This window comes from Callorhinus ursinus, unplaced genomic scaffold, assembly GCF_003265705.2.
Source record: "Callorhinus ursinus isolate GAN/ISIS: 27379988/994484 unplaced genomic scaffold, GSC_fseal_2.0 scaffold2, whole genome shotgun sequence".
In the NCBI taxonomy this organism is placed as follows: Eukaryota; Metazoa; Chordata; class Mammalia; order Carnivora; family Otariidae; genus Callorhinus; species Callorhinus ursinus.
The window spans coordinates 17,491,454-17,508,585 of NW_027397064.1; the positions used below are offsets into that span (position 1 = coordinate 17,491,454).

General features: G+C 51.7%; 3 protein-coding genes across 8 annotated transcripts in view; 1 reads left to right on the top strand and 2 right to left on the bottom strand.

Annotated features, from left to right (window-relative positions):
• STK36 (serine/threonine kinase 36) overlaps positions 1-6,493 on the bottom strand; it is a 22,613-nt gene extending 16,120 nt beyond the window's left edge. The window contains exons 1-9 of one of the 4 annotated variants that reach the window (XM_025891508.2): positions 6,357-6,493; positions 5,602-5,776; positions 4,741-4,881; positions 4,556-4,633; positions 3,143-3,273; positions 2,650-2,899; positions 1,247-1,340; positions 785-954; positions 458-645 (exon numbers count right to left, since the gene is read on the bottom strand). In XM_025891508.2, coding sequence (XP_025747293.1) covers positions 458-645; positions 785-954; positions 1,247-1,340; positions 2,650-2,899; positions 3,143-3,273; positions 4,556-4,633; positions 4,741-4,881; positions 5,602-5,685 — 1,136 coding nt within the window. In that variant the 5' untranslated portion in view covers positions 5,686-5,776; positions 6,357-6,493. Of the gene's footprint in view, positions 1-457; positions 646-784; positions 955-1,246; positions 1,341-2,649; positions 2,900-3,142; positions 3,274-4,555; positions 4,634-4,740; positions 4,882-5,601; positions 5,777-5,813; positions 5,951-6,146 lie in introns of those variants that run through there. The other 3 variants (XM_073878565.1, XM_073878561.1, XM_073878569.1) reach the window with 3 other exon arrangements.
• On the top strand, positions 6,479-12,765 carry RNF25 (ring finger protein 25). 2 transcript variants are annotated; one of them, XM_025891510.2, is made up of 10 exons: positions 6,479-6,657; positions 8,928-9,002; positions 9,246-9,348; positions 9,439-9,506; positions 9,600-9,669; positions 10,799-10,870; positions 10,968-11,105; positions 11,458-11,550; positions 11,819-11,953; positions 12,127-12,765. In XM_025891510.2, the coding sequence occupies exons 1-10, from the start codon at positions 6,617-6,619 to the stop codon at positions 12,703-12,705; spliced, it is 1,374 nt and encodes a 457-aa protein (XP_025747295.1). In that variant the 5' UTR covers positions 6,479-6,616; the 3' UTR covers positions 12,706-12,765. The 2 variants fall into 2 exon arrangements, with proteins under 2 accessions (XP_025747295.1, XP_025747304.1); XM_025891519.2 differs by having other exon boundaries at positions 11,461-11,550.
• Positions 12,766-13,203: 438 nt separating this feature from the next.
• Positions 13,204-17,088, bottom strand: BCS1L (BCS1 homolog, ubiquinol-cytochrome c reductase complex chaperone). Of its 2 annotated transcripts, XM_025891531.2 has the most exons (8): positions 17,001-17,088; positions 15,381-15,749; positions 15,140-15,279; positions 14,756-14,950; positions 14,421-14,484; positions 14,020-14,189; positions 13,671-13,788; positions 13,204-13,507 (listed from the first exon to the last, which is right to left on the bottom strand). In XM_025891531.2, exons 2-8 carry the CDS (start codon positions 15,698-15,700, stop codon positions 13,255-13,257), a joined length of 1,260 nt encoding a protein of 419 aa, XP_025747316.1. In that variant the 5' UTR covers positions 15,701-15,749; positions 17,001-17,088; the 3' UTR covers positions 13,204-13,254. The 2 variants fall into 2 exon arrangements, with proteins under 2 accessions (XP_025747316.1, XP_025747331.1); XM_025891546.2 differs by lacking the exon at positions 14,421-14,484 and having other exon boundaries at positions 14,020-14,184.
• Between the last annotated feature and the right edge of the window lie 44 nt (positions 17,089-17,132).

Genomic DNA, 17,132 nt, shown 5'->3' on the forward strand with positions numbered 1-17,132 from the left:
ACATGTCCCTCGCTCTAGGTCCAAGATAAGAATGAAGAACAAGCCATACAGGATTGGATAGGGGAGAGCTTTCTTCTAGGTTATGGCCAGGACAGGATGTTGACCACTCCACACGTATCCTTGACTACCCTTCCACTTTGGATCTTACTGTCAAGTCTACCTTGGCAGTTTTCACCTGTAGCTCTCAACTCAAATAATCTTCCCTTTTGCATGGAAACAATTCTTTCCTTCTCAGTTAATGTGCAACTGAGGCATAGAGAAAGGAAAATTCCCACGATTCCTGATGAATCAGGAAAATAGCCAGAATCAGAATTCAAGAACCCAGGACTCAGACTCCCAGGGCCCTGTCCCCATGAGGCGGTGGCTAGTGACTGGCACCATGTTGTATTTGCTTTGGCAAAAGTCAAAGATCTGCAAGATACCTCACCCTATAAATTCCTGGCTACCCCCTCCTCACCGAGGTGCAGGGGGGGCCTCTCCAGCCCCCCACTCAGCCCAGCTGCTCTTCATTTCTGAGGCCAAGATCTCAGCCGAGAGGCTTGGTTCCTGAGGAGTGGCTCTTAGTCTAGGCAGAGGGGCTGTGCCAGAAGCCATCTGGTTGGTCCTATCCTCTTGCTCAAGGGCAGGTCCTGTGTTCTGGTGTTTCTGTGGGAAGTGGGCAGGAGACACTGAATCAAAACTATTTGGTTGCCTTAGGGCAGCATGAATCCTATTCATGGCCCTTCATCAACCTTCCTTCTCCAACCTCCCCAGTCATGTCCCCTATCCCCTCTGTCCTACATACCTTCTGCTTGGCCTCCTCAGCCATGCGCTTACAGGCCTGTCTCAAGAGGCGAGATCGATTGCCCTTGGGGGCCAGCTGATGCACCTGTTGGTCCTTTAGGACCTGAAGTTCTGGGGGTAGGCGACTGGTGAATGGGGTGCCCAAATCTGGGCCTCCTGGTTCAGTTATTACTGTAGGGAAGGAAGAGGGAGAATGCATGATCATGCCAGAGCTGCGCCACCATCTCCACTGCGCCAGAGACGACATCAGTGTCCTCAGGCTTCTGTGGAAGGAGACCATCTTGACAACATGGCAAAGAGGAAGTGGGGTGGCAAGGGAACTGGCAAAGGTTAGGCAAAGGGCTAGGAAGAAAGTTCGAGCTGGTAAGGTAAAGCAGGTGCACTGCATCCAGACACTGGGGAAGGGAGTAGATTAGAAAGAGCCCAGGGAAGTGCAAAAGCCCTGGGGACCATAAGGACTCACTGGTGACACGACCAGCTATAAAGGGGTGATGTAAGAGGTCTGGCCAGGACAGACGCTGCCTGGGGTCCTTGGTGAGCAGTCCCTGCAGGAAGCTCTGTGGAGAGAAAAAAATACCCCATGGGTCTTTGCTTTCCTACAGGCTCTCTTTAAGTCACCAGCAGAAGCAGGAAACCAAGACTCCTGAGTCCATTCCTTCAGCAAACTGGATGGTCTTAACCACATCCTCTCTAATCCTATCCTTAGGCCTCATTTCCCTGGCTCCAGGAACAGACTTCACTGCCTCCCCTCCTGGAGAGCTCCACATCCTGTCCAGAGACATTCTGTCACCTTCACGATCATCTTCAGAAAGCAAACATTCAAAGGGGTCCAAATGGCTCACTGTGTCTTCCCTCTGATTGTGGGTTTGTTTGCAGCTGGGTAGGAACAGATGCACACTCACACACAAGTCATTGCATAAAGATAGGTTTGGGAGCACACAAAAACAGAAATCTTTCAGCAAGTCTTCAGATGGTGGTGGGGAAGGGAGACTGCCTCTGAAAAGGGTACATCTGTTATGAGGTATCCTTGGGAAAATCCTCAGTTGGGCCTAAAATGGGAATAGAAGGTACTGGTAGATGATGACCACTGTTCTAAAGCAAGGTGTCATTTGTGGCTCTTGCTGAATGAAGATGCCTAAGGGAGAATGGAATATCCTGTGCCTATCACCCACTCAAGTTTCTTTTGTTTAGATTCTTTTTGATAATTACTGAGCTTCCCCAACTAAATAGGTTGGGGAGAAACTTGTCCCTTTTCATCTTAGAGCGAGGGAAAGTTATAATGAGACTGCACTCTGGGAAAAGGTTGCATTTAAATTCCATTGAGGGTCCAAATTTTGCCCTAGATAAGAAATAAAAAGGGTCAACTCTTTTTCCTCCCTCCCTCCAACCCTCCTTCGCCCACTGAGACTTAGCTGCAATCAATAGGCACCACCTCTGTCACCTGTCCCTAATAGCTGAGCTGGCCCCACTTGCTCTGACTGTCGGAATGTCTTAAGATTCTTTCTTTCAGGAAAACTGAAAGTTCTGTGGGCAAATCTAGATATCATCTGGACCTTGCATCTGATAGGAAATAAGTGGAATAGAGACTGTGTAAAAGGACAGCATCTGTCCCTGGTGGCTTGAAATTACCTTTTCATTGTGATAAAGAATAACCTGCCCCAAGGAAGGGCTGCTAGTCCCAGGTTTGGCGGACCTTAGAACACCCTCCCAGAATCAGCCCCTGCAGTAGAAAAGCAAGGCAGCTGGGCCCAACTCCTGCTTTCATTCAGTAACAGCAAAATCTTGCCCCCGATTTTGGAAAGGGGAACAGGGGCAGAGGAAGACAGGTTTCTGATGCCAAGTAATCTCCCTTTCTATGTTCATTACCTTGAAGCAAGGACTAATGGTGGTCGGCCAGCGCACAGGGTCCTTGAGAATGAGGCTGACCAGCTGAAAGATGCTCGTAGTGTAGAAGGGAGGGGTGCCTACAGCCAGCTCATACAGTATGCAGCCCACAGACCAGAGGTCTGCGGTGTGGTCGTATGGACGCTCTTCCACCAGCTCTGGAGACATATAGAGTGGTGTGCCTTTGATGGATGTCAGCACCATCGTGTTGGTGCTCATCGCCCGGGCAAATCTGCAGGAGATGATGGAACGGAAATGGGACGAGAGACCGTAATCAATACACAAACTAGGCCTGGTGACTACTACCTATCATTGTGTGAGCTATCCCAAACCCACACAGAGAGCACCTTCCTAAAGATCCAACAGGAATCCCAGTCTCCAGCTTGGCTTCTAAAATGAGGCCTAGGTAAGTCAAGCATATGATCTGAGACTCCCTGCAGAATGAGAAGCAGAGACGGAGGGTCAGTCTCCTCACCCAAAGTCACAGAGCTTGATGCCACCACCCTTAGCAAGAAGGATGTTCTGAGGTTTCATGTCTCGGTGGAGGATGCGGTGGGAATGCAGATAGTACAGAGCAGACACCAACTGGGCAGCAATGACTTGAACCTAGGGGTCAAACAGGGTGGGAGAAAGAAAGGAGAGGTCAGAGGAAGGAGCCTACTGACAAGCCCAAAGACACTTCCCTAAATTACTGATGTGATCTCTTCTTTTTCTTTTTTCCAGAGCTTCCCATGACATCTTCCTTAGTTCTTGCCCCCCCCATTCATTCATTCTTTCATTTGTTCATTTATTCACTGAAGAAAAATGACCGTGGATGAGCAAATTATCCCGTGCCTCTCAGATGCGTCATTTATAGGCTGACGATAATACCACCACCTCCCTTATAGGGTTACCGCAAGGATTAAGTTAAGTTACAGCATGCCATGCTCAGAATGGTGGCTGGCACTTAGTAAACCTTCAATATACATTAGCTGTTATTAAACAAGACAAAGTCCTCTTTCTCAAGAGAAGTGGTCAAATGAATAAGATACACAAAATGAGCAAGATGATAACTTACAAATAATAATGCTCAGAGGGAGATTGGCATGCCGCAACAGGAAATCCTGAGGAGGGGGGTCTACTCGCTAGGGTACAGAGAAATCTCTAGAACAAGTGTGGCTGGAGAATGTGTTCGACCATCCCACTGCTAACCACTAGATCTTGCTGGTGAATCCTGCCTTAACCACAACCTTATCCCTTCCTGCCCCCTCTGGTACCACACGCTAAAGGTGCCTAGTAATAGCAGCAGCATTAATAATTGCTAACTAGAGGCATCTGGGTGGCTCAGCTGGTTAAGCATCTGCCTTCGGCTCAGGTCATGATCCCGGGGTCCTGGGATGGAGGCCTGCATTGGGCTCCCTGCTCAGCGGGGAGCCTGCTTCTCCCTCTCTCTGCCTGCCGCTCCCCCTGCTTATGCTCTCTCTGTCAAATGAATAAATAAAATCTTTAAAAATAATAATAATAGCTAACTATGTTGAATACTGCATGTCAGGCACTCTTTTAAACACTTTACATGAATTAATTCACTCATCTTCACACTAGCCTCATGCGACAGACATTATAATTACATCCATTTCTAAATCAGGAAACTGAGCACCAAGAGGTTAAAGTAACTCGCCCCCGAAGATCCAGCTAGAAAGTGGCAGGGTCAACCTTTGTACTCCGAGATTTTGGCTCCAGTGTTCACATACTTTCCTGTCACACCACATTGTCTCCACATACACCCAGACTCTTGTATTTTCCTTGGGAGTTTTCAAAATGGTGATTCTCAGTGCCCTCAGCTTTCCCTACCAGTCCTTAAGCTGAAAAGAGGTCAGGGGAGGGGAGAGGTTTGAGCCAGGAAACATACCTGGTCTTCGGGAAGTTTTCCGTCATCTTCCAAGATCTGAAAGAGCTCTCCCTCAGCATAGTCTGTCACCACCACCACCTGCAGGGAGAAGGCGGTTCTGATGGCTCCAGATTTATGCATTCTGAGGTCAGGAAATTTCTGGGACCCTTCTTCTTGGGGAAGGGTGACCCAAAACCGAAGTGCACCTCTTTGTCAGTTTCAAAGCTGTCAAGCATATGCACAATGTTGGGATGCCGCAGACCCCGCATGATTTCAATCTCTCGTTGCAGATTCCTCAGCTCCTTCTCTGAGCGTCCCAATTTTGGAATGAACTTCAGGGCCACCACCTGTCAGTGGTAAGATGAAGAAGAGTCAAGGCCTAACCACACTATTGAAACATTCACCTCAGAGCTCCAGAACTCAGGCTTTAGATTGTTGGAGCAAATTCTCCTCACCTGCTAGTCTCCTACTCCCCTTCCCCACAGTACCCTGGCCTTATCCAGGCCTCCCCCCCCCCAACTTGCCCTAGGAGAAAACAGCCTCCACCAGACAGATCCCTTTAGTGGATTCTGGGAGAGGTGTTCTGATCTGGGTAAAAAACTCCGGGTAAAGATTTAAGAGATTCAAGGAAAAGAGAAGGAAGAAAAAAACGAAGAATTGAGTTCAGGTGGTTTCTCTCTTCCAGTATGGTATGATAGAGGAAAAAAACAATAAATATAAAATTTATTTATTGTTTACTAGGTGCCAGACACTGTATTAGTATAGTAATTCAGCGTGAATCACATTTAATCCTCAAACCCCATCAATCAGATACTGTTCATAATTATCCTCATTCTAGAAATGAGGAAACAGACATTGAGAGGTTAAGTAACTTGTCCACAGTTCGAAGGCTACAAAGTGGTGGACCTAGGATCTAAACCCAAGTAATCTAATATTAGGGCTCATACTCCGTAAGAGGAATGAGGGAGTCAGTGCCTCAGGAATATAGGTCGGTATTCTGGTCCCATTTTCCACCGTGGTTGGAGGTACAGAATCCCACCCAAGAGATACCCCTCTTTGTTCACCACCTGAGCACTGTATTTTCTTCGACCCTTGTACACCCTCCCAAAAGAGCCTTCTCCAATCATCTCCAACACGTGGTACTTTTCCATGACAGAGGTTTCAGGATCCCTCAGAAGGAAGGAGGTAGAGATGGTGGTGAAGGGCTACAGCTCCAGGGACAGTTCCATACATCTAGGAGGCCTGGTTCGGGCATGGAAGAAAGGTTAATGTTAGCCACCTTGCCTTTTCCTTTTTCATAATAATCCAGGCGTCAAAAACATCGTAGCGCGAGGTGGATGGAAAAATAAGATCTTGGAGCAAAGAGAGCGCCTCCTGTCGTTCTCCCTTCTTTTCAGCCACCTCCTGTCCCCCAACCCAACCTCGTTCCCACCGGACCCCATGTCCCCCTTCCCCCTCCACGCAGCCCCCCCCCCCCTCCTCCTCCCCTCCCCTCCTCCTCCCCTCCCCCTCCTTCTACCCAGACTCGCCCCTCGGCCCCGCCCCCTCCACCCAGCCTCGCCCACCCGACCCCGCCCCTTCCAGCCTTTCCCAAGTTCCTGCCACCGCCAACCTCCTCAGCACCGCCTCCCATGGCCCCTGCCCGCGCGCTTCGCAGACCGGAGCCCCTCTCTCACCCCCAGCCTAGGAGCTTCAAGCTCCTTAGGCCGAGATACGTCCACCCTGGCCTTCAGCCCCGTCCCTTCCGGCTGCCTGCAGACTTTGCCTGACTTATAGTTCTTCTCCACCCTCACTGCCGGTCTCTTTAGACTCCCATTGTTACCAGCTGTACTCGTTGGAACTGGTCAGAGAGGTTCAGAGGACGAAGGCGTTCACAGGTGTTGGGAGAGACGGCGGACCGCCCATAGGCACTTCCTAGGGCACTTCGGAACCGTCTCTTGGGCATCAGGACCCACTAAGGACCTGGAGTCTATGGTTGCCTAGAAACGGCCGCTAGCCTCCCTGCCTCCCTCCCTCCTTTTAACTTGCGGCCCCTGACTTTCCTGAGAGTATTTCCGGTTCCGGCTGTGGGCCGGAGAAGACATGGCGGCGACTGCGTCGGCGGCTGCAGGGGAGGAGGACTGGTAAACTTTGGGGGCATGGGCTTTGGCTGGCCGCCTGGATCCGGTCCGGGGGACTAGTAGTGGCCGCGGACGGTCCGTACGGCGGGCCTGTGGGGCGGAGCGAGGGATAAGGGATGACAGAGACGCTGACATGTCTTCCTAAGAGAGCTTCTGTACTGGGGAGCAGGAGGGTGGAGGGGCACCGATCTGATGGGAGAGGAGACCGGATCTGCGCCGGCCAGGCCAGCTCGGGCTGCGCCTTATCTGGCTTGATCCCCTCTTCTTCGGCCTCACTCGGCCCATTCTCCTGAAGTGGATTTGTTCAGGGTCCCGGAGGATGCCTGCTTATTAGCTCTCCCCACCTCCCTTTTACCTCCCGGAACCGATGTCCTCCAGCCTTCGACCCCCTTTCCCTTGGATCAGCCTATTTCTGCCGAGGCTTTCCTCAGCCGTCTCCCTCCCCGACAGCACTAATGAGGACTGTTATCTGAATAAACCTTTACACCTCACAAAAAGCTCTCCTAGTCCTTCTCTGAAGCATTCTCAACAAGAGACCAAAACCTGGAAGGACTCTGGGATTGGAAATAGGATAAATGTGGGTTCACTCCAGAGTCTATTAGCGTGTGACGCTGACCAGGCCACCCAGGTTCTGTGAGTCAGTGTCCTCAGATGTAAAAAAAGTGGGTGTGGCATCTACTCATAGAATAGTTGATAGGATCAGGGTGGATTTGTAACATAAAAGCCTCCTTTTTGTAACTGAGGTGTGGGCCCCTGAGGGGCCTAGATGAGGCCTGAAGAGGTAGATCGATTTGCTAAAAAGGTACACAGTTATGACTAGGAATCCAGGTTGTCTGACTCCATGCATCTTAGTTTTTAGTTCTAGGACATTATACAATCCCCCTGCCACCCCCCCTTTTTTTTGTCACCACCTTACCATCATCCCATTCCATACCGCACATCCAGGGCCCAAGTCCCAGCTAGGGAAGTATTGAAGGGCCTCTTGATGGAGGTTACACTTCAGTGTTTTGTTGGTTCAGGGAGGCCAGCCAGTGTTGGCCTTTTTGAGACCACCTGGGCTCATCGTTTTCACCTTGTTCAGCGGAACTTGTAAGATTCTGAGGAGACACTTTGAGCCATGGAGAGGGCAGTAGTGATCTCACAGCTAGCTTGTGCTCTGAGACTCCCACACTTAAGTCAACCAAAACTACTCCACAGTTATCTCTTCTATGTTTTGAGGTGTCTAAAACTTAAAAAGAAAATTTGAGTACCAGTAATACATGGGTCATGCTAGGGCAACCCTGCTCTTGATGAAGAAAGAACAGTATAAGAAAGGAAAGCAAGCATGCGTCTTTACATGCATTACCTGGGTAGAGCTATGGACTTGAGCCTATCACTAACCTTCAATGTCATTATAATGGCTATTTCTATAATTAAACATGTATGTCCTCTCATTTACATCAAGACCACCAGGTCCTGACCTAAACAGGTTGATCTAAATCAACCAGATAACAAGGGTCATAAATACATTGAATACTAACTATATCCTTCCTTCTTTCAAGGGAGAAAGTTATATACAAATAGGAGAAAAGAGAACATAGACTAGCTACTATGGCCAAGATATTATTAGGTACTTTCATAAACAACTTTTTATCCTCACAATAACCCTGGAGAGTAGGTGGTATTATCTATATATGGTAGACAGTGTGACTCAAGCTTACAGAGATACTTACTCAGATCATGTAGCTGGTAAGTGATTGGTACCTATTACTCCACAGCTGATGGCTCTTCTACATTACGGCCTTTAATACCACCTCGATCTCTTTTTCTGTTCAGTTGGTATGTCCTTTGAGTAGGCTTAGGGCAACTGATACTGGCTGTATGTGTAGACACTGGGATCGATGTGAACAGTGGTGTAGGGAAAGCCAGGGGTGGTATTGGTAACCTTGATGTGAACCGATGGACATCTTATTTCTGGGTCAGAGAAATGGCCAACCAGCAGCGCGATGAAACTTAAAACGGAGTCAGGAAACCTGGCTCTGGTTCTAGTTCTGCCTTTGGGAATCCATTTCCTCATCTGTTGACAGAAATGGTCCCTTAAACTCTGATTCCCATGCTTCCTACCTGGCCACTTGACAACTTAAGAAAACATATTTCCCCCATTTCTATGGAGGTTAGCAAGAGCATGCACTCAGGCAGATTGCCCGTTTTCTATAAAGCCAGCCTTCATGGGCTCTAGCAGGCTTTAACAGGGAGAGCTATAATGGTGAGTCAGTCTCCTCCTGTCTCCCTAGGGTACTTCCCTCTGAAGTCGAGGTGCTAGAGTCTATCTATCTGGATGAACTACAGGTGGTTAAAGGAAACGGCAGGTACGTATTCGACTAGAGGTGGGCAGGAGTCCCCTTAGTAATGAGAGAATTCCATGCAGAATCCACGAACCTTGATTCAGAGAAACTGTTCTCATGGAGACAAAGACGACTTCTTTAATTGCCCCCAAAAGAAAGAGCCCAGTGCTCACTTCCTCTACCTGCTTTACTGTTTCACCCCCATCTTCCCCGGTCCTCAAACTCCTGCTCAATCACATGCCCGGTCCCCACTTCATCCACCTGCAGATCTTCACCGTGGGAGATCTACATCACCCTGCACCCTGCCACTGCAGAAGACCAGGATTCACAGTATGTATGCTTCACTCTGGTGCTTCAGGTCCCAGCACAGGTGAGGCCCCTGCTTTACGGCAGCAAAGGGAGGAAGGGGAGAGGCCCTGGGGTGGAGTGCTTTAGCAGTAACATTATTTCCTCCCACTAGTACCCCAATGAGGTGCCACAGATCTCTATCCGTAACCCCCGAGGACTCTCAGATGAACAGATCCACAAGTAAGTCGGGCCGGTCAGAGCAGGGAAAACAGGATATAGCTCAGTCTGGTGAGGGGAGGGGGCAGGCCTAACGTTTGCTTTGCCCTTTTCCAGGATTTCACAGGCACTGAGCCATGTGGCCAACGCTGGGCTGGGTACCGCCATGCTCTATGAACTCATCGAGGTAAGAGGTGTGCTAGCTCGGGAAACTGCGAGAGCTGTTTCTCTCAAGGGAGGTAGTGGGCCCAGAATCTTAAATACATCTGGAGTCATACGTTCAGTTAGTCCTTGTTTAGGTGAGGCCTAAGTCCAGAAAGAAGATTTTCTTCTCTTTCCAAGAATTCCCCCCCAAAAGACAGTTCTCTAGCTTCCCCAAGTGGCTTATGCCAGTATCTTGAAAACGACTTTTCCTGTTTAACTTGTACTTTTCTTGATTCCGTTTCAGTGCATTCTCTTGGCACTGGCAACCAAAAGTAGCCAGAGATAGGGACCTTGCCTAGAGGGTCTCACCACGAATTACCTTTGAAGGCTAGCCTGCCTTTGGAGCGGACTGAAAAAGACCTGGTTCTTTCACTCAGAGCTTCTACCCTAATGACGTTACCAATCCACAGGGACCACCCCGAGCTACGAGTTCACATACACAGAAAACTTCTGTTGCTTGAGATTACAAACACACAATTAAGTACGGGTCTTGTTTTCCTCAACTTTAAGTTTTGAAGAAAAATGTCCAGAGAAGAATGAAGGTGGGCGGCCTGGAGTCAGAGGGTGGGCTTAGAGCGTTATAGCGCTGAGGCCGGCCTCCACGATGCAGCACTGAGCTTTGTGGAATTTATTCAGACAGCAGTGCACATGAGTTAGTTCATAGCCCAACTTGATGCCTTTGAGTTCTCCGTCGTTGGGGCTGTCCATGCCTTGACTTTTTCTGAAAGCTGCCTCCAAGAACAGCCTTTTGGGGGGAGTGATAATCAGAGGGGGTGAACCAAGGAAGGTGTCCCAGAAGATAGGAGCGTCAGCAGAACATTTTGTTCTCCCCAGGTAGATCATTTTCATGCCTGAGATGTATTAAAGGTGACAGAATGTGTGGAGAAACAGTGAAATCGGGTTTTGCAGCTGGGTGGTTGGGGTGGGAGGGGCAGGGACATGGAGGATTGATTCCAGGCAGAGGGAGCCTCACTGAGACAGGCGGGAACACAAAGTACCACACCGGCTTGGTAGGAGACGGTCCTGTGGTCACTCCTGGGAATAAGTGACAGGCTTTGTGCACAGTTCTTGCCCCTGCCTCCCTGTTGGAACAGTGTCTTCTCTTCTCTCAGAAAGGGAAGGAAATCCTCACGGACAACAACATCCCCCACGGCCAGTGCGTCATCTGCCTCTATGGTTTCCAGGTGGGGTTCTCTCTTGGGACCTGGGGTCAGCCCGGGATGGGCAGCAGAGGACTCATGAGAGCTTTGGCGCCATGCCCTGTGTCTGTTGTCCATTCAGGAGAAGGAGGCCTTTACCAAAACACCGTGTTACCACTACTTCCACTGCCACTGCCTCGCTCGGTACATCGAGCACATGGAGCATGAGCTGCAGGCTCAAGGCCAGGAGCAGGAGCGGCCACATGCCGCAACCAAGCAGGTCAGCACGCCAGCCCTGCGCCCCCCCCCCGGCCCCCTGCCTCACACCCTTTCCTGTCCCCCCGCTCCAGTGGCTGCTCACCTTTTTAGGGTCACAGATACCTTTTTGTTTAACGAAAGCTCATCTCCGTCCAGAAAAAAGGGCCTTCTTAGATCCCTATGTACACACTGCGTGCAGTTTCGGAGTCCCCGGATCTTTGTCTGGAGAGGCAGGCCCCGCGCCGTCCTGCTTCCCTGAACGGTGTGCCCCTGCCCTGGGTCCCCGCGCTGTGCGGATTAGGCTGGCTGACGGGGTTGGGCCACTGGCGAGCACCCTGCGCTGGGAAGCAGGGCTGGGAGTTCTCTGTTTTTAGAAGGCAGTCGGTGTGCAGTGTCCGGTGTGCAGAGAGCCCCTCGTGTATGATCTTGCCTCACTGAAAGCAGCCCCCGAACCCCAACAGCCCATGGTAAGGGGACTCCCTTCTCATCTGAGCCAGGAATAATGGCGTTCTCTGAGGCGGGAGGGATGGCATCTTGTTTGCCTCGAATGGGATCTCTGGAATTGGGCTGGACCGCCCTGGGACCTCTCTGCAGAACTGTAGCCCCCACTAGGCAAGGGCTCTGGGAGCCCAAATCTGCGGGACACACCCAAGCACCTCGTGCAGATCACCTGGGGCAGTCCTGAAAGCAGGGGTTCGAGTCTACTTCCTGTCTACTCTGCTCCCTTCCCTCCAGGAGCTATACCAGCCCAACGCAGAGAGCTTGCGCCAACAAGAAGAGCGCAGGCAGCTCTACCAGAGGCAGCAGGAGCGGGGGGGCATCATAGACCTCGAGGCTGAGCGGAACCGGTACTTCATCAGCCTCCAGCAGGTGAGGGAAGGCTTTCTCACTCCTCCCAGACTGCCATGGCCCTGGGGTGAGCTTCGTTCTACCCTTGAGGTTATAGGCTGATGGTGGTCACCCCCTGTAGTGAGCGAGAGGCCTGCAGTTCCCTGCTTTGGGGAACTACATCTCCCTCACTGCGTCTGCGCACTTCTTTCCAGCCTCCTGCCCCTGTGGAGCCTGAGTCGGCTATAGAGGCCTCCAGAGGATCCCAGCCACCCAGTGCCCTTGCCACAGAACTGTCCACCTCATCAGCTGCCCAACCCAACCCATCAGCTCCTCTGCCCGTGGCCTCCCAGTACACGTGTGAGAAGATTGCAGGGGCTGGGCGAAATCAGCAAAGGTTGGGCGAGACCCAGAAAGCTATGCTAGACCCCCCCCGGGCCAGTCGAGGCCCCTGGAAACAGCCTGAACGGAGGCACCTAAAGGGAGGGGAGTGCCATGCCCACAGAGGTTCCAGTGACACCCAGGAACTGCCACCTCCTGAGGGGCCCCTCAAGGAGCCCATGGACCTAAAGCCAGAATCCTGTAGCCAAGGGGTTGAAGGTCCTCCCCAAGAGAAGGGCCCTGGCAACTGGCAGGGTCCCCCACCCCGCAGGACTCGGGACTGTGCTCGCTGGGAGCGCTCCAAGGGTCGGACACCAGGTTCCTCCTACCCCCGCCTGCCTCGGGGTCGGGGAGCCTATCGTCCTGGTACTCGAAGGGAGCCCCTGAGCCTGGAGTCTGAGGATGGTTCCTAGCAGTACTGTGGGGGGCAGGGACTTGGGGGGGCAGGGGGGCAATAAAGAGATTTGGCCTTGTTTGGCTTTCTTTGCTTGCTTAGTAGTGCCTAGCCTGTACAGTATGGCTCTTTCTGAATTTCTAGCAAGACTGACACGTGGCAGAAGAGCCCCAGCTTTGCTCTAAAGCCCCATTTTCCCAAGAGACCAGGGTCTGAATAAAGACAGGTCTGACATACCAGCTAGTGTGGTGGGTTTCAGGAAAACTGGTAGATGCCACCATTTAAGCAGAATATGTGGGAACATAACATGCACACACCCACTTCGTATACATCCATGTTTTTACACATACACATTTTTTAAAAAATTGAATGCCTTTAGATGGTAGACTGTACTTCCCTGTTTACCATAGTGTTTCTTCAGCTTTGCCTTAGCTTATGCCCCCAGCACTTGCCTCTGTGGCTGCCTGAGGGCCCCTGCTTTTTACTTAAGTACCAACACAGGGAGGTCAGACCAGAATGGTGTGGTAGGTGTTTATTGATCTGGAGGAGAGCTGAGCACAGCCTGCTCTCATGTCCTCAGAGACTCAGCATTATGAATTGCCCCTGCAGGATCATTTTTATACAGCATGAAGTAGCCCTGTACCTGGGCAGGACTGATCTGAGTTGTACCTTGAAGGACACGTCCTGCAAAGGCCTCAGCCAAGGAAGGTGCTTGCCCTGGATAGAACCTCTGGAACATCTGGGTCAGCTGCCAGTGTGAGCAGTAGCCCACGTACTCCTTCATGTCTACTCGTCCAGGGCGTATCAGGGCTGGGTCCAGCCTAAGGGGACAAGGCAGGAAAGGCAGAATCACAGGCACAAGTACCACCAGGACCTCCCCCCCCGCCCCAGAAATGACAGTCCCTCGGAACCTCCTGATCCTCCCAAGGCGCTGAGGGGGTGGGATCTTGCCTCACAGCCTCAGAGGGCCTCACCCCTCCTTACCTGTCAACATGGTTGGTGGTCATGAACACGATGCGTGCCTCGGTGGATGCCACGCCGTCCAAGGCATTGAGCAGTCCGCTGAAGGTGAGGCGACCCAGGCCTTGGTACTTGACTGGGTCTAGAGGAAGGCAGAGATAAAGAAGTGTGGCTGGTCATGACCCTGCTTAAACTCTCTACTCCCCACCACATTCCCTGACTTATCAGTGCCTCTTGTGGACTCCTGTTGCCCCAGGCATTTTGGTCAGCCCTCTGGATTTCCACTTTCTTCCACTGCTCCTCGCTTACTCCTGCATCTCATTTACCTTCATTTAGAAATGCTTCCCCTTTCCTCAAAACTCCCCCCACTTACTCTCTGCAGCTAGGTCTCGGCTAAGAAAGGCTGCATCCACGTCCTCCAGGAGCACCAGGCTCTGCTGTGGGGCCACGCTCAGCAGGTGGTTGAGCCGGTCGTCGGAGAGGCTGGAGTCCGTAAGGCTCAGCAGGCAGATGCTGTGTTCCAGTTCCCCTGCCAGGGCTGTGCTATGGAGGACGGGAAGACGGGAGCTGGGCAACCTGGGAAGCCGTTCTCGGGCCCAAATGCTTGTCCTCACTGTCCTGGGTGGGTGTCAGAGACCTAACCCTTCTATGAGTCGAATGCTCATGTCCCACATTTATCCTGTTCCCCGGTCCTCACATTCAACTTCCTATCCGACCCCACGGCCGATTTTTTTCTCCAGTTTACGGATTAAGAGAGAATGTGACCTTACTCACATAAAACTGCTTTTTCCACAACCAGGGGGCCCATAAAGCAGGTAGCCACGTCGGTAGGGAATGCCTAGGAATACAGCCAAGAGGATCAAGACCTAAAATGAATTCCTGCACTCTACCCCCAAGTCCACATTCATTCCCAACCCTGCCCCCTGGTGTCCTGATGACCTCGGGATGGGAAGAAATCACCCTCCACGGCAACTTTTCTTTCCCCTTAAATCTCTGGGAATTAGGCTAGAGCTTTATATTTGCCTGTCTGGCCACAGAGACCAGCCTGTTTCCCCCTGCTCTGACACCACATCAAAAACATCCTGGCCAAGACCCCAACTGCTGCTCACCTCTGTCAGTGTACCACTTGGGATTATCGATGAATTCCCGGACGTCTCTGACAATTCGGTCAGCCAGACCCTGTCCTAGAACCACAGAATTCAGCGGCCGCCGCCGACGTGGATAGCCAAAAGGACGCCACTCAGAGCCCATGGCTGTGTACATGACCGTCTTCCCTTCCTCCTGCTGCAAGGCCAGCTCTCGAGCTAGTAGGGGGGCAGATGAGACAAGTTACAACTCAGATCTTTGCCGCGCAGTTAGGCAGAGCTGTGCCAGAACAGCTTCCCTCTTGGCCCCCTGGGCTGAGATCCTCCTCTCCAAGCTTCCCTTGCTCCGATGTCAAATGCCCCCATCCTTGCAACCCCCACGTAAGGCCAGCCTGTGCCATCCCACACCTTCCTCCAGGATGTTGAAGAAAACCTTTCGGTCAGTGCCCAGAGCTGTGAAGGTGACAGATTCCCAAGGGGTCCCTGTCTGCAGGTCTATCATCTGCATCTCTCGGCTTCGTTCCACTCGGATCCATTTCCCCTGATACCTGGATAAAAATGGTCAAGGCGGGGTGAATGAATGGGTCAAATCCAGCTCCCCTCATTCTCCTTTTCTACTCTTTGAGCCCTCCCTGGTTCCCAACCTTACCAGATAAAGTGGTTTCCAGGGCTGGGGACAAATTCAAACTTAGTGGAGATGCGCCCACTCTCATGCTGAAGGTACGAAGTCTCAACACTGAGGTGTTGAGTACGGGTACTGTGGCGGGTGAGCCAGCTAAGCAACCAGGCATAGCTCCGGTCTCGAGCAGGGACTTCCAGTGTGATCATGTAATGGCGCCGGAATGCCACCAGGCCCAGTTGGGCACCCTTCCGGGCCAGGGCCAGGGCTGTGCCCACACCCACAAGCCCAAATCCAGCCCCAAAGTAGGGATTGTCCTTCAGGGCCAGAATAAAGTCTGAGAGGGGCATCTTGAGAGGGAAACACTCAACCTTACAGGCTCTGAGGCATTTTCAAAACCTGTGGGTAAGGGAGCAGCGGAGATGGGACAAAGCACAAGATTAGTTCAGAAACTGGACTCCGCAATCCCTCCTCATCCTTGCCCGCTCCCTCCCGCAGAAGCCAAGTGCAGGTAGCACAGGTCAGTGCTACTGGGTGTTTCAATATCTTCTGTAGGCTGGAGGAGGTGCTGGAATGCAAGAGCTGAGACTTCAGGGCCCTCTTTCCATTTTGCCCTTCATTATCCTGTTCGTATCTCATTTTCTGCAGGAGGACTAGGTCTGAAGATTCTTTAAACATGAGAGAGTGATGTAACCAGCTTCTCATCAGGATAATGGAGAGAATGTTTGTGGTCCCTGGGATTAGCTGAGATAGAAAGGGGCGCACTGGCCAGAGTGAACAGGGGAGGAAGAAGCTATTTTCTTCCACTGACCTGTCAGTAACCTCATGCCTTGTCACCATGATTAATGTCCTTCAAATATCCTGTCCTTCACATACTCAATTGCTAATGTCCTGTTTAGCCCTTTATTACCTCCCAACTGCCTCTTGAAAATTAATTTGAGTTCTTGAAATGTCATCTTAATGGGTCTCTCTACCTACTGCTTCACCAAATCGCCTCACAGGGATCCAGAACATTCTTCATAAAGTCCGTTTCAACCCTATTACTCTGGCTACCGCAACACCTCCAATGGCTGGCTCTCAACAGATCCCTGAATTAGGTAAAAATTTCTTTGCCTGGTACTCAAAACCGCCCACAGCACGGCGCCCGCCTATCTTTCATTCTTAGTGCCTAATACTCCCAGTTGTACAAATATACAAACAACCTTCTCCTTGCTCAAGCAGGTCTCTACTCGGAATGCCCATTCTAATTGATTCCTTCCCTCCAACTGAAGACCTGTCCATTTGCTGCTTCCTCCATGGAGATTTTTCCCGAACCTCTCCCCCCGCCTCAATAAAACGTGACCGAGTCTAACTCTAGAGATCCCGAGGAATAGGGGACTACGTCGTTTCTAGTACACCTTCCCGGCCCCTGCCACTTTGCGCGGGGCGCAGGGGGCACGCGGAGCGGTGAACCGACGGCCGAGACCACCGCCGAGGATCAGAGTAGAATCCAGAATGCCAATATATCTATGCATGGAAGGCCACAGACAAAGCCCTCCCCCCTCCTGGCCCTTGTCGGACTCCCAGAAGCCCCCTCCCGAACCCCCTCCACACCCCAGCTCGCGCCTCCCGCAGCGTGGTTTGGAATAACACGTCACTCCGCCCCCTTACCGCCATGACTCTCTGGCCCTCCCTCTCGATGGTTTCAGCCCTGCGTACTTGAGGGAAGCGCCGCTCGGCCCCGCCCCCGCGCTCGTTCACCTACTTCCCGCCACACCCACCCAGCGGGCCCTGCCGCTCTGC

What these genes read in the sequence shown, in the direction of transcription:
- BCS1L (XM_025891531.2), bottom strand. Translation starts at nt 15,700, where the DNA reads ATGCCCCTCTCAGACTTTATTCTGGCCCTGAAGGACAATCCCTACTTT. An exon ending in CCGAGACCTAGCTGCAGAGA is followed by an intron (nt 13,789 to 14,019) that starts GTAAGTGGGGGG and finishes GCCTTCCTCTAG; the next exon opens with ACCCAGTCAAGTACCAAGGC. An exon ending in ACCACCAACCATGTTGACAG is followed by an intron (nt 13,508 to 13,670) that starts GTAAGGAGGGGT and finishes TTGTCCCCTTAG; the next exon opens with GCTGGACCCAGCCCTGATAC.
- RNF25 (XM_025891510.2), top strand. Translation starts at nt 6,617, where the DNA reads ATGGCGGCGACTGCGTCGGCGGCTGCAGGGGAGGAGGACTG. An exon ending in TGCTTCAGGTCCCAGCACAG is followed by an intron (nt 9,349 to 9,438) that starts GTGAGGCCCCTG and finishes TCCTCCCACTAG; the next exon opens with TACCCCAATGAGGTGCCACA. An exon ending in TCAGATGAACAGATCCACAA is followed by an intron (nt 9,507 to 9,599) that starts GTAAGTCGGGCC and finishes GCCCTTTTCCAG; the next exon opens with GATTTCACAGGCACTGAGCC.